Source organism: Salvia splendens, chromosome 13 (genome assembly GCF_004379255.2).
Source record: "Salvia splendens isolate huo1 chromosome 13, SspV2, whole genome shotgun sequence".
Classification (NCBI taxonomy): domain Eukaryota; kingdom Viridiplantae; phylum Streptophyta; class Magnoliopsida; order Lamiales; family Lamiaceae; genus Salvia; species Salvia splendens.
The window spans coordinates 18,142,712-18,157,942 of record NC_056044.1 but is presented as its reverse complement, the minus strand read 5'-3'; the positions used below and the strand labels follow the sequence as shown (position 1 = coordinate 18,157,942).

At 36.1% G+C, this 15,231-nt stretch overlaps 2 protein-coding genes across 2 annotated transcripts; one reads left to right on the top strand and one right to left on the bottom strand.

The window, feature by feature from the left end:
* Positions 1-3,768, bottom strand: LOC121759975 (acyl-coenzyme A oxidase 2, peroxisomal-like). The gene is made up of 7 exons (XM_042155565.1): positions 3,244-3,768; positions 2,752-2,867; positions 1,527-2,407; positions 889-1,068; positions 649-815; positions 439-562; positions 1-358 (listed from the first exon to the last, which is right to left on the bottom strand). The coding sequence occupies exons 1-7, from the start codon at positions 3,693-3,695 to the stop codon at positions 197-199; spliced, it is 2,082 nt and encodes a 693-aa protein (XP_042011499.1). The 5' UTR covers positions 3,696-3,768; the 3' UTR covers positions 1-196.
* Positions 3,769-12,467: 8,699 nt separating this feature from the next.
* On the top strand, positions 12,468-14,212 carry LOC121760631. The gene is made up of 3 exons (XM_042156272.1): positions 12,468-12,692; positions 12,974-13,093; positions 13,805-14,212. The coding sequence occupies exons 1-3, from the start codon at positions 12,468-12,470 to the stop codon at positions 14,210-14,212; spliced, it is 753 nt and encodes a 250-aa protein (XP_042012206.1).
* Positions 14,213-15,231: the final 1,019 nt, after the last annotated feature.

The following is a 15,231-nucleotide window of genomic DNA, read 5'->3' as shown; positions in this document are numbered from 1 at the left end:
TTGTTTTAAGTGAAATTTGCATAAGATATTATAAAAATATTGTTTTTCAAACATTCATCACATCCCATTTCCCTCCCATACCGTAAAAATATTATTTTTCATCTTTGTTTATGTAAAAAGACTTTATTTTTGTTTCCATATCTAGCGAAGAATGGTCACCTTTTTGGATTAATAATAAGTGAGAGAATGGAGGGTTTTAGAAACCGGCGTATTGTGTGTAGACTGTGTAAGCATCTTCAGCAGCCTGCATACCTATAGGAGCCCTTGTCACATAATCTGGAAGATCAAACGCATCCACCATTTCCTTTGCTACATTCTTCACTTGGAAGCACAAGTATTCTGTCAACTTATGTATCGCCTGCACCAACAAAAAATTTTTGTAACACAAATTTGTTATCCAATTATAACTCCATAGAAGGGGAGCAGTGATCATCCAACCTTAGCTTTGTTAGGAGCAACATAGTCCACATTGCGGTAAGTCCCAATATCGTTCCAAATCCGATCCATTGCATATAAATCACATAGAAGTTTCAGAGCAGCCCGAGATTTTTCATCAGGGCAGCTGGATTAGAAGATAGTATAATATTGTGAGCTAATAATTCCAGTCAGGAAAGAAGAGACAGCTACAACCAAAAATAAATGAAATACCTCCGCACAGCATCGATGAATTTCGCAAGGATGACAGTTTCTATATGAGACTCTGCGAGTGTCAAAAGGTGATTTAAACATCTATTCCAAGCGCCAAAGCTCCCAAGTGTTTTTGAGTGCTTCTGGAGACGAACTGCTACGCTTTGAAGTAACCGGGAAGTACGGTACTGCAAAAAAGTGAGTTATCAATTAAAAAAATATATAAATGCTTTCAGATGATACCGTCACAAAAATATTTACCCTGAAGGCGTCCAACTGAAACTTGGGATCTCTAAGATGGTCTTGACCTTCCCATCTAGCTGTAACTGGGTTGGGTTGTGACAGATAGAAGTTCATGGATTCCCTCAGGTAGTTCCATGTGACAGAAAATGTCCCGCCATGAAACTTCTCCTTATACTGCTTCAAGAGGTAGCCTGCAACCTGCATAGGAGCATAATTGACTTTTAGGCATAACATAGAAACTGACAGAAGATAAGTTACCAGCCAAAATCTTCAATCATTTATTTTACAAATTCCTAAACAGATCGGATGCAGGAACTACTCATGGGCCATGGCAATGTCAAACCAGAACTACCAACAACGTATAAGTCGATGTATAACTTACTTGCCTATTGCTAAAGTGGATTGTATTTGTTACACTTTTCCAATCTCCCAAACAAAAAAAAGGAATACACTCCACTGCTCCCAGGAATTATTTCACTTCATCCATATAGGTGAGCCTTAAGTTGTCATCGTTGTTCTTATTGGTATTATTGTTATTAGTTGAAGAATCATTAAGTTCAGTAACAGAGTCCTTAGGAATAAAAAAAGACGGATAACTACCAAGCTGAGAAAAATAGCAAGCAAGGAACAACTGGATTGCTTGTTATATAAAAAACCTGCTGCAGGAGGACAGTGTTGTCCCCTTCAAATGTCTGAAATATGTCATGATCGTTCCTCAAGCTGCCAAATCTGTTCACTGCCGCATATCCATGACCACCACAAGCTTCTCTGCAGGTGCTCAATGATTTGGCAGTGTAAGATGTCACATATGCCTTGAGCCCAGCTGAAAGAGCATGAACATCTCCCACTAACTCTTCATCATGAGTCTTCTTCATCTCACCATACGTGTCCACCAAATGCGATGTTGCGAAATGGAATGCGTAAGTTGAAGCCAACATCGGCATCAGCTTATGCTGCTGAGACTGGTAATCTAGTATACTGATCTCAGGTTGCTTTGGAGGGCCAAATTGCTGCCGCAAAAGAGAATATCTGACAGCTATTATGACAGCAATCTTCAGGACACCAACGGAAGAATAGGCAAGACCCACCCTTCCTCCTACAAGCTCTCCTAGTGTGGCTGCAAATCTTTTGTTAATAGAAGGTAAGGGGCTTGTGTACTTCCCATCTCTTGCAACATCTCCAAACCGATTAAGCAGATTATCTCGTGGAATTCTTACTGATCGGAACCTCAATGCTCCATTATCTACTCCGTTTAGTCCAACTTTATGGCCACAATCATGTATTTGAACCCCAGGTAGTGGCTTGTTGGTCTTCATATCCCTAATTGGAACAATAAATGCATGAACGCCCATATCAGAAACACCTTTCGTATCATGAGTAGGTAACATCAGCTTCGCAAAAACTGTTGCAAATTTTCCATGAACTGCAGCATTGCCAATCCACCATTTAATGGCCCCATCATTTGGTGTGTCAATGACAAATTCATCCTTCATAGGATCAAAAGTAGCAACAGTCTGTATACCTTGAACATTTGAACCTGTAGAAAACATTCCACATTGGAGAAGAGTAAACAAGGAGTAGACAAATAATAGTGAAAATCCTGAAAGGCAGACAGACTTGTAACATGAAAATAATTAGGCTACTGTTATTAATAGAACCATTAATAGTCCTTATGCCATCTTAATTCTTCCAGAACATGACAAGCTGATAACCATGAACATCTGATGAATAATCGGCAAATCTATATACTCTTATAATTGAGAGCAGTAACTAACAATCTTCAAACAGAAAGGTAGAAAACCCCCCATATAATATAACTAGTGTCTGATTGTAGCTAGGCAGAATAGTTTAAGAGCCATCGTTGATGACGAAGGAACCTACCATGATGAAGTTCTGTCATTGCAAAGCACCCTGGATACTCTACATTGTCTATGCCTTCAAAGTACTTATCTCTGTGCTTTTTGGTACCCAAGTTGAGCACCGAGCCTCCCCAAAGGCTGCACGCAATGACAAATAAAAACTTAAACTACATACGCAAAAGGTATTTCTACATCAGCACAACCTCAATAGCCATCAGAAAATGGATATAGAAAGCTATAAGTGGCAAGTGCAGCTCAAAAGTAGACATAATAACACCGCTATGTTACTACAGAATGAATTTTACACATACATGTATATATCATGGCAAATCCATCGAATTAAATCCCAAAGTCTAAATTAGTCCGATTAGATTAGTCCAAATAAAAATGTTCACTTTTTAGGCAAACCAAATTCAATAACAGCACCAAGTTCAAGCAACTGAATTCAGCAACTAAACCAAATTACAAGCAATTTCCAAATCAATACAAAAAACAAATAAAAATAAAAACTTACCTAAATTGCACTCCCATCTTAATTCCCAACGACATATCGACGCTCCCCACGGCCTCCAGAATCGCAAAGTACTTAGCCGGATCCTGAACGACATACCTAAACGGCCTGATCCCGGCCTCCCTCACCAGCCCCATGAGCTGGCGCATGCAGAGCTCCCGATGCTCGTCCTTGGAAATCTCAATCGGCGTCTGCAGCTCAGGCCGCGAATTGAAGTAATCGTACACCCCCTGCTGCACGTCTCTGTATCTCCCCCGCATGTACTTGGACAGCAGCTCCGTATCCACATCCAATTTAGCTCTCCCTGCACACGCCATCAGCGCCACGGCCATCTCCGCGCCAGCTCCATCAAGCGGCTGCGGATAGAGGTGCGAGGAGAGGCGCTGGATCCGGCGAGCGGAGGAGGCCTGATCGTGGTCAATTTCGTCGGTGGAATTTGGTTGGCGTGACTCCATTTGAAAGAGGACAGTAGCGGTGCGTGTGGGATTCGATCAGATCAAGGATTTTGAGAGAGTTAATACCGAAGGTAAGGTAAGGTAAGGTGAGGTGGTTGTTTGTTTTGGGGTTACACACGTGGAGGATTGTAATTGGATGCGTGGATCAGGCTCTTGTTTATTAATTTTGGCGCGCCTTTCAACGATATTGGAAAAGATCATAGGGATAGGGACGGGGAGATTGAGCATTGGATATTTTGATTAGCTTGCCATCATATTTTTTCAACAATGTGTGACTGGACATATTGAAAAAAAAATCATGTATGTAATATAAATTATGTATTTTTTTTTATAAAATAAATACTACTCCCTCTATCCCATTAGAAATGAAACGTTTTCCTTTTTGGTCTGTCCCATTAAAAATGAAACGTTTCTAAAAATGGAAACAATACTCTCTCTACTTTTTCTTCTCTCTTACTTTACTCTCTCTTCATTAACTCACAAAACAACACTACATAAAATTCTGTGTCGAAAAACAAATGTTGCATATTTAATGGGACGGAGGGAGTACTACATAAATGCCGATTCTTTTTTATGCGTAATTGATTCATACAAATAGTGATTCTTTTTATGCGTAATTGATTCATACAAATAGTGATAATATGTAATGGTCACGAGTTTTAGTGGATAAGTAGGAAAATAAAAACAAGATAAAAGGAAAAAAAAAGTGATAGTATATATATAATGGTCTCACCTCATAGAAGAGAAAAAAATTGTAAAATAAAATTTTTAAATTTGGTTGAACCAAAATGAATATTAGTTTATATTTAGTTATTTTATTTATTCAAATTAGTATTTCAAAATATTTTTATTTTAATTCATTAAACATGGTGTAATTTTGATCAATACTTTATTTTATTTTATTATACTATTGTTATTCTAAAAATATACTGTAATTGTTATTACTTTCATTTTAATTAATAGAATTAATATTCTTAAATAAAAATTAAATTATTAAAATAATTAACAATTTTTTCTATTGGTATGCACATTGGTTTTTAAAGCAAAATCCATAGCACAAAATAGAAACTAAAAAGGCACATTTTAAATATAGTAGTATTAATTAATTCTTCAGATTAATGTAATCACATTTTCGAAGTATGTGGTTGTCTTGCCACTTTTATTAGTTAGTATTCATCAGCGAAATTATAAGAAATTTTGTTTTAGTTTATGGTTTTTTTTAGGGGGAGAATTGTGAGAACCTATTACTAAAGGAGTATCAATTGTTGAAAATATAGAAGAAATTGGATGAACCCCATCAATGGAGGATGAAGAAATTGTAAAATTGGGGAAAATTGTTGAGCAGGAAAGAAGGCGAAAAATTCATTAATGGACTACATTTTTTATCAAAGTTACACTGCAAAATACAATAAAGGCCTAATATATAGGCTTGGAGAAAGCTAACACTAACTAATAAAAGAAAAACAATAACAACTAATTACAATTTATTTTTAATTTCAACACCCTCCCTCAAGATGGAAGCATAAACAAATGCTACCATCTTGGAAAGAAGCATCAAACTAAGAAGAGAACTACAAGCAACTAAGATTTATTTGAACTCCATGTTAAAGGAAAGATCCAACTTGATCAATTGCAAACCATCACTTTGCTGGAATTGGAGTTGCTGTAACAACTACAGATGCAACATAAAAATCTCCACTCCACCGAATGCCGAAAAACCATCACATTGCAGCTGGAATTATGGTAAAACCTTAATGCCTCAAAACATTCACTAGCATCGAGTACATCAAAGATCACCACACAAACCATACAACAACTTCTAATCCCCCAATCATCTATTAGACTGCAATCTAGCTCAAGCAACTAGTCTCCTGCTGCACAGAATTTTCAAAGACATGGTATGCTCAAAGGTTCCACACTTGGATCTCCAGGGGCAACATCACCTAGAAGTTCACAAGTCCACATTGGCTCCAGCCGACAGTACCCACAACTCTCAGTCTCAAACTAAGCACAACATTATTTTAACCAACAATTTCCTCCCCTCCGATCCATTACTCATCAATAACAAATAAACAAAGGACGAGGGCAGGAACCACCATTGCTCATAGGCTAACAAAGAAGCTCTACAGATCAACACCAACTCTCAATATAAACATAGATGCAAGGAGAAGGATAAGCCTTTGTATTTGTGGAAACGGTATGAAGCAACACCAAAATGAAGTCCACATCATATCCTTTCGTCATATCCAAGTTACTCAACCACACTACTTAAATCAGATGCACCATATCACAAACAAATTTTCTCCCAAAACACCAAAACACCAATCGAGAGGCATCAAAGAGAGCCCAGGCTCTGAGTAATTGATTCATACAAATAGTGATTCTTTTTTATGCGTAATTGATTCATACAAATAGTGATAATATATAATGGTAACAAGTTTTAGTGGATAAGTAGAAAAATAAAAACAAGATAAAAGGAAAAAAAGTGATAATATATATATAATGGTCTCACCTAGAAAACAATTTCCTAAAATAAAATTTTTTAATTTGGATGAACCAAAATGAAAAGTAGTTATTTTATTTATTCAAATTAGTATTTCAAAATATTTTTATTTTAATTCATTAAACATGGTGTAATTTTGATCAATATTATATTTTTTTATTATACTATTGTTATTATAAAAATATAATTGTTATTACTTGCACTTTAATTAATAGAATTAATATTCTTAGATAAAAGTTAAATTAGCAAAATAATTAACAATTTTTTCTATTGGTATGCACATTGGGTTTTAAAGCAAAATCCATAGCACAAAATCGAAACTAAAAAAGGCATATATTAAATAAAGTAGTATTAATTAATTCTTCAGATTACATTTTCGAAGTATGTGGTTGTCTTGCCACTTTTATTAGTTAGTATTCATCAGCGAAATTATAAGAATTTATTTTCTGTTTATGGTTTTTTTTGAGGGGGGAGAATTGTGAGAACCTATTACTAAAGGGTATCAATATATAAAAATAAAATACAATGCTCAATAATTAAAACACATAAGAATCCCAGAAATTATTATAGAAGTAGGCACCATTCGTCCATCCCATAAAATCATCTCATTTTTATTTATAGAAAGTCCTCTCAAACTCATTATCCATATGCATCAATTTATTTACAACTTATACCACTAGAATCCACCATTAAACATTAATAATAATATGGATCTCACTATCCACTAACACTATTCTAACTACTATTCTCCCCATCTCTCTTACTTTATCAATTATATATTAATTCTCGTGTCATCCCAAATATTCTTATTTTTTTTGGGACGAATGGAGTATTAGGTATTTATAGAAACTACAAGGAGAATCCATTTAGATTTCGATCAATGTATTTAATACCAAGAATTTGATTTAATTGGGCTCAAGAAAGAATAAAAGAAATTGGCCCAATCATGTGGTATTAAAATTTTAATTGAGCAAGAGCCCAATACATAAATAAAATATAAATATATTTCAAAAGATTTTAAAGAAATTTAACATATTTTTAGTACTAAATTTAAAATTTCAAATTATTTATCTACTATTATATTTAATGTATAAAATTGAAGGCTATTGTAACTATTTATTTAAAAAATCGTCATTTCATCACTCTTGAAAATGACAGCATATGTATATTTTTGTTATATTTCATCTATAACTATATTTTTGTTACACTTCATCTATAACTACACCATAACTACACCGGTGTGTCATAACAGAAGATGTAATAATAGGTTGAGTGAGAGGATAGAGCTTCTACTACTTCACTTGAACACGTAATGTAAAACCACTAGTAGTGTCAGTTAAGAGTGACATAAGACAGTAATCTGAGATTACACTAACTTACTACCCGTGAAAATTTACAAAATACCACCTATAAATAGTTCTAATTACACCCCCCCTATCATATGTAATTTACATTTTTGACCTACAAATTTCCGTAATTTATATATTGATCCTTCGAATATTAAAAAAATATAATTTCATCCTCTAAATGCTTAAAATTTACATTTTTCTTTAAATATAAAATTATTTTTGTTACTCCCATATAAAAATACATAATAAACTAATATTAATAATCCAACAAACTTTTATCAACAAATCATCTAAATAAAATATAAAATTTGAATATATAAAAATCCAAAGTATTTCAAAACTCTAAACATGCATTCCAACAATATGAAATGTCAATTCATATTCTTCTTAATCTATGTGAGCATACTAGTACAGACTATAAAGCACAATCTATTATAAAGAGATTAACACATTTGTAGGTAAATTGCTTCTCTCTTTATATATGTAAGCCTCTTCTTCTGTTTGTTGAAAGAACAAGTTCATCTGCAACGTGCCCTGAAAAAAATTAAAAATTTTAAATTACTACCATGAATAGAAATTACTACCATGAATAGAAAAGTTACATGTGTTCTATAGAATAAAAACCTCAAATAGATCAACTTTCTAGAACATTGAAAGTAACACTAAACAGAAAGCCTGGTTAATATTAAACATTTAAGAGCTTAAGAATATTAAATACTATAGTCCCAAATAAAACTTATGAATAAAAAGTAAGACTTAACATGAATCTGTAATACAAGTGATCAATATAATTAGTTAACTAATTAACAATAGATTACCTTGAATCCAAATGTAAATCAAGAAATTGTCACTACTCAATGCGCGCCACCTACAAGTTGAAAATGTACTTAGAATCAAACTAAAATACATTTAGTATTTATATAGTACTCTCCCCGTCCCACTTTAGGAGTCTCAGTTGAGTTCGGTACGAGTTTTAAGAATTGTAAAGGAAAGTTGGTGAAAAAAGATAGTGGAATGTGGGTACTATTTTTTTATATTAGTTTTATAAAAAAAATATGAGTGGAAAAAGGTTAGTGGAGTGTGGGGCCTAATACCATTTATGAAATATTCCAACCGGGACTCCTAAAGTGGGACACCCAAAAATGGTAAACCGGGACTCTTAAAGTGGGACGAAGGGAGTAATAAATAATTGATAGAGTATACCAAGGAACATGGCCAAGCAATGACATGACCAACTAATCATATGATCAACTATTTGGGAAAGCTCTTGAAAGTTGTCGCAATGCCTGATCAATTGTTCCTTAGGCTCAACCACAACTTTAACATTAATTTCACAGCAATTCAATCTTAATATTTGTCCCCTAACTTTTTTTATTTGGATCAATGCTCTGAATAAATACTTTAGCAACAATTTTCTTCGTGGGAATACTTCTCAAAGAAACATATTTTCCAACCTCCAAGAAACCAAAATAAACAAATAAGCATTTTAAATATAGGGTCGCGTCAAGGCAGCGATAGATCCACATAGTGCCAAGCCCCCGCGCCAGCGGGGGCTTACCCGGCTCCAGACCTCGAACCCCCCTTATACCGCCATGCTCCGACCGTCTCCGCCCCGGAGCGAGCAGCCGAGCCCTGACTCCGTCTCCCTTGTACTCCAATCATCCTCCTCAATTTTAACTTCTGAAATTGAAAATTGGGGAAGAAGGAGAAAAGTGGGCTTATTTATTTTGGGCTATTTAATTAATTATTGGACTGCTTTTTTATTTTGGGCCTTTTAACTTAATAAACTAAGTAATTAAAAAAAATGGCAACCCTAAGCCCTTACACAATTAGCCCAAATCCTCATAGAAAGAGACTTCACGCCTGGAGTTGGAGGCTGGAGATTTGTGAATTGCCAAACTACACAACTTGTCACCCGCCGCTGCCGGAGTTCTTCAGCCGTGCCTTTTGCGATTTAGGTAAGAATTGATGTAAATGGGTGATATATCAGACTGGGTATGTAATTTAGGGCTTAGTGCAACACATCTCATTTCTTAAATCTCAAGGCTCAATTTCAATTTCTTATGTTTAATGTTTTATTTGCCTAAAATATAATTAAATCTTGTAGTAGTACGTCTTTGTTACTATATAACTTTTATTTTCCTCAATGCTTTTTAATTTAATTTGTATACACTATACTTCAATTTTCATTCTTCATAATTGATTAATTGGCTTGGATTTGGTAGTTTGGTAAAAAATAGAATTGGTATAAAATTATTTATATTGTCCAAATAGTATGTTTGTAAAGTTATTATTATATGAATATATATCATCTAACACTAAGAAATTTTATTGTTATTGATTGTAGTTATGCATCAGTATTTTTCCAAAATACCAAGGAATGATTCAACTACTACAAGTGCTTCAAATGATAGTAGTGTTTCAATTCCGAATCCGATCATGAACCAAGAAAGAATTAATGTTGCAAGTGTTGAATCTATTGCGAAAAACATAGATTGTGACCCGGGAAGACGGAGATCTATTGTTGAGTATGAAGTCCAAGATAGGGATTGCATTCGAAGAGAATACATCTCGAAGGGACCTTTCCAACCAAAAAGTCATGTGTTTAAGAAAAGCTCATTTGGAAAGGAGAAAAGAAGTTTCCAATGTATATGGTTTGAAAGCAGGGGCGGAGCCACAGTGGGGCCAGAGGGCCCTTGGGCCCCTCAGCCAGTTTGATAATTACCATATACTTATAATATATGTATGCAATGTTTGTTCAACATATTACATGCTAGTTCAGTTGGTTTGGGTTCTGGCCTTTTATTTGATAGGTTCTGGGTTCGAATTTTGCTTGGAGCATTCTAGTATTTAAAAATCTATTTACTAATTAGTTTTTTCATCATCTATTTCTGTGGCTTTTTATATTGCTCGCATCCGAGCTATTTCCGTGTCATTAGCATTGAACACAATCAACAAATTTTAACGGTAGTTTGGGCCCCCCACTGTAAATTTCTGGCTCCGCCACTGTTTGAAAGATATGTGATAAGGCTCATTTCATGCATCGGTTCTGGGGTGAATTTCTATACTTTCTGGGAACTAATGTGTAATTTTGAGTTCAGGTGTGTAGGAAACCTTCCAGGTCCAGAATACCATATGGAGTGACCAGGCAGACGCAAAATCAACGAGAAATGGAGTGAATTGCAACATGATGTCGAACTGATCAAGGAAAATCAAGAAAGAAGCAGCAGGAGGCAAAGGAGGAGGCAAAGGAGCACATTCTAAGGATCCTTTTGCAAGGGCATAACCGACATTTCCAAGATAGGTTGTCCTAGGGATTAGAGCCTCAAGCCTCCCTATATAACAGAGGGGAATAGAGGAGTAATGCAGCTCTCTTTTTCAACTCAAGTCTCCCGAGCTCACATTTTCTCTCCAATTTCTTAGTTAGTTTCTCTGGCTGTGGTGGTGTTATTTCAATCGTTTTACCTGTGTCCCACCGTCCTACAAAGGCGAAGAAACAATCCTGATTCCTACCTAGTTTTAATTTCGTGTTTTGAAACAATTGTTAACATTTCGGATAGTTCATAGTTCCGTCTTGTGATTGCTATTACTGAAATTTAATGTCGCCTTTGGATTTTTCTGGAAGCTGTTTGAGTTTTAAATCATGGATGTTTTTTTGTGTTTCGCTTTGTGTAGCTCGTTTACATCTTGTTGGATGCTTTTCGCAACTGGTAGTTTCAGGAGGTCGAGATCTAGTTTGTCTACGTACCATTTCATATATTTGAGCTTGATTGTGTTTGAATTTGGTAGATCCGCGTTAGATTGAGTAGATCTGGAGTCCTTGTCTTGAATCTGCATGGTTATGGGTTGAATCTGTCTTTATGAAATTTCTGCTTGATCAGTTAGATTAGATCTGTAGTTTTAAGTTTGAATTTTCTTGTTTATGTGTTATCTGGAACGTGCTCTGTTTTAATGATGGCTGGAATTTTGTTTATATTTTGTTTCTCGTCGATCACACGAAGAAGATGAAGTATTTAGTTTTTAGGGTCTAGATTTGCAGCTTTTGCACCACCTTTTGCTTTTCGGCAGCTTTTGCGGAAATTGTTAGTTAAGGGATTTGGTCATCACCTTGCTTTTGCCTCTTGTTTAGCTATTTTGGGGAAGTATCAGCATGATTGTTTCACACGTATTTGAAGTTGTTAGCGTAGATTTAAGACCCAGTTACTTTTCTGTCTCGCCGTGTGATGTCTGTTTGATTACCATGTTGATCAGTTAGGAGTCTAGCAGCGAAGTTTCAGTTTCGTTAATCTGGTTGATCATTTAGATAAGTTTCTTTTGTCCGCTCAGTCAAGTAGGATAAATCTTAACCCACTCTGTATGCGTGGCAGCAACCATTCCGAAATGTCCGCCACACTTGTTGAAACACCTTCATCTCTGTGGGATTCGAGCCTTACTTCCCTTTACTAGTTAATAGTATTGTGGGTTAAGGTTTTGAAGGTTCCTCGTTCTCAATTCGTACGCCCGGTGACACGTAGATAGACTTGTTGGAGTCGTCCTGATCAGTTAGACTTCCACCGCTTGATCAGTCTGTGATTCCTTGAATGTCAGGTTGAAGTGAGTCTGCTGGTTCAATGGGTCGACCTCTCTTGATCAGTTTGCGATAATCGCATGCAATTACGAACTTGGTTACCTTTTTAACATGCTTGGTTAGAGTATAGTGTGGAGAAAGATGCAACATTTTATTTTTGGTGTTATTTTTTAGGCTTATTAATGACAATCGGTTTGGTGATGATGCATTTGTGAGCACAAGGTGTAAAATTTGGAAAAACACTCTTGCTATTTTTCGAGAACATGAGGGTTCAGTTAATAGCACACATGATCAGGCAAGAATACTTTTTTGAAGGATTTAAAAATTAAAGACAAAGTGTTGAATATAATTTGATGAAATTTGATAAGGAAGACGAAGTTAACTATCGTATTCGTTTGACTGCTTCTGTAAATGTGACTCGATTATTGTTGAAACAAGGGTTGGCTTTTCGGGAAAATGATGAATCATTGGAGTCTGAAAATAGGGGAAACTTTCTAGAGATACTTGATTGGTTGCGTGAGAAAAAACTTGAGGTAGCAGCGGTGACATTGGAGAATACTCCTCTCTCTAATCAGATGGTTAGTCCTTCAGTTAAAAAGGAATTAACAATTTGTTGTGTTGTTGAAACTACAAAAGTTATTTTGGAGGATATTAAAAATCGCAATTTCTCTCTTTTGGTTGATGAAGCGCGCGATGCATCGATAAAAGAACAAATGGCTTTGGTTCTAAGGTATGTTAACAATGATGGAGAGATTGTAGAAAGATTTTTTGCTTCGGTTCATGTCACCGATACCATGGAAAAATCTTTGAAAGAAGGGATTGACTTTGTATTTGCAATGATGGTGCATCAATTATGCAGGGTGAGTACAATGGTTTGAAATCACTTATATTGAATGAAAATCCATCTGCCAAGTACGTTCATTGTTTTGCCCATCAGCTCCAATTAGTTGTGGTAAATGTTACAAAAGCACATGGTGTTGTAAGTGATTTTTTACCATTTCCACTATGATTGTCAACACATGTGCTTCATCTTGTAAAGAAAGGACAAACTACGGCAGATTGAGCATGAAAAACTTGTCGATGGTCTAGAAAGTGGAGAAATCAAAAGTGGAAGAGGTTTAAATCAAGAGATGAGTTTAAAGCGACCAGGCGACACTTGGTAGGGGTCACACTTTACTACTTTGCTTCATTTAAAAAGAATATGGTTGTCGATAATAGAAGTGCTTGAACATGTGTTTGAAGATGGTTGTAATCCTGATAATAGAGGTATATCAAAAATATTGGACTTGAGGATGGTGAGCAATGACTTTGTTTTTATTTTAACCTTGATGATAGAGTTGCTTGGGACAACGAATGATTTGTCAATAATTCTACAACTTGGGGATCAAAATATCGTTCAAGCTACATCTTTGATTGATACAACCAAAATGACTTTGCCAGATTTGAGAGAGAATGGGTGGAACGAATTCTTGGGAAAAGTCGAAGAATTTTGTGTGGCTAATTCCGTTGACGTCATTAGTATGAATGATACCATCAATCATCGTGTGCGTATGAAGTGGGATGGGCGTGTTACTAAATATCATCATTACAAAGTGGGATTTACTGTCAAGTAAGATTCACATTTTATTTCTCAATTATGATTACAATTAATTATCTATTAAATACTTAACTCGCATTTTTATATTGTTAGGTTCTTGATTTACTTACTCAAGAGATGGAGAATCGTTTCCCAGAAGTGAATACGGAATTGCTTACTTGCATGAATTGCCTTAGTCCAAAAAACTCATTTGCTAGCTTTAATGTTGACAAGTTGGTTCGTCTTGCAGAACTTCATCTGGATGACTTTTCGTCTATAGAATGTATGTCTCTTCCATATCAACTTAAAACTTATACTATCAATGATTTAGTTGATAAAGTTGAGATCTCAAGCATTGAAGATTTGGGAAATTTAGCAAAGATTTTGGTTTGTACCGCAAGAGATAAAGCTTTCCTCTTGGTGTACTGTTTGATTGAGTTGACACTGATCCTCCCGGTTGCAACAGCTTCTGTCGAGAGAGTATTTTCTTCAATGAAACTTACTAAGAAAGATTTGCCTTAAATCCCCTTAAAACGACACTGTTAATTGAAAGCGAGAACATTAGGAGTCTTGGGAGCTTTTAAGAGTTACAAATCTAGAATTGACGCCCCTAGTGTCTGTAATCTACTTTGTGCCGCATGGACAATAATTATGTGACTCATTCTAGTAAAGTATGAACTATGATAGGGTGTTGTTAGACATGCCCACCGGTTCCGGTTCCGGCGGTTAACCGCCGAACCGGAACCGGCGGTTCCGGAACCGGAACCGGAACCGGCGCAATATTCCCGAACCGGAACCGGCGCAATTCGGTTCGCGGTCCGGTTCAGGTTCAAGATATTTCGAACCGGAACCGTCACCGAACCGGCGGTTCGGGACGGTTCGGAACCGGCGGTTAACCGTGGAACCGCCGGTTCCGGCGCTTAAATCGAGGCAGGGGGATGGGGGCCGGTGGTGATCTTCAAAAACGGTCGAAACCGCCGGTTTTTCGGCGGTTAACCGGCGGTTAACCGGAAAAACCGGCGGTTAACCGCCGGTTTAGTGACTTTCGAGGCGGCGCGGAGCACGAGGCGACAATGGAGCAGCTTTTGCAGACGGTTCGTTGACCGAACGGCGGTTTTATTTCGGAAACCGGCGGTTCCGCCGGTTCCGGCGGTTTTCCGCCAAAACCGCCGGTTTTGTGAAAATTCAAATTTTTTTTTTTTTTTTTAAATTTCAAATTCGAATTCTTCCATTTTCCCCCTCATTTTTTTCTATAAATACCCCCCTCTATCCTCATTTACATTCACCCCACACTTGTGTTAATAAGAGTTTCTCTCTTCAATCTCTCAATTCTCTCTCTTTGTCTCCAATTTCTCATTTGTGCTATTGTGCTTCCATTTAATTACGCAATTGCTACTCTTATTACGCATTGTTATACACTTATACAGTTATACTTGTTCCCGTAGTTCTATAAGTTGTCTTTCTTTCTCAATTACTAAAACAAAAAAAAATATATTATTCCATATTTCTACATTTCTACATACCATTCCAATATGTCTTCA

Bases quoted from the DNA above. Each gene is read 5' to 3' on its own strand.
- LOC121759975 (XM_042155565.1), bottom strand. From the start codon at position 3,695: ATGGAGTCACGCCAACCAAATTCCACCGACGAAATTGACCACGATCAG. The intron at 2,408-2,751 runs GTAGGTTCCTTC...TGTTTTCTACAG, and splicing joins AATGACAGAACTTCATCATG to GTTCAAATGTTCAAGGTATA. The intron at 563-648 runs GTATTTCATTTA...CTTCTAATCCAG, and splicing joins TTCATCGATGCTGTGCGGAG to CTGCCCTGATGAAAAATCTC.
- LOC121760631 (XM_042156272.1), top strand. From the start codon at position 12,468: ATGAAATTTGATAAGGAAGACGAAGTTAACTATCGTATTCGTTTGACT. The intron at 12,693-12,973 runs GTTAGTCCTTCA...TCAATTATGCAG, and splicing joins CTCCTCTCTCTAATCAGATG to GGTGAGTACAATGGTTTGAA. The intron at 13,094-13,804 runs GTAAGTGATTTT...TTATATTGTTAG, and splicing joins TTACAAAAGCACATGGTGTT to GTTCTTGATTTACTTACTCA.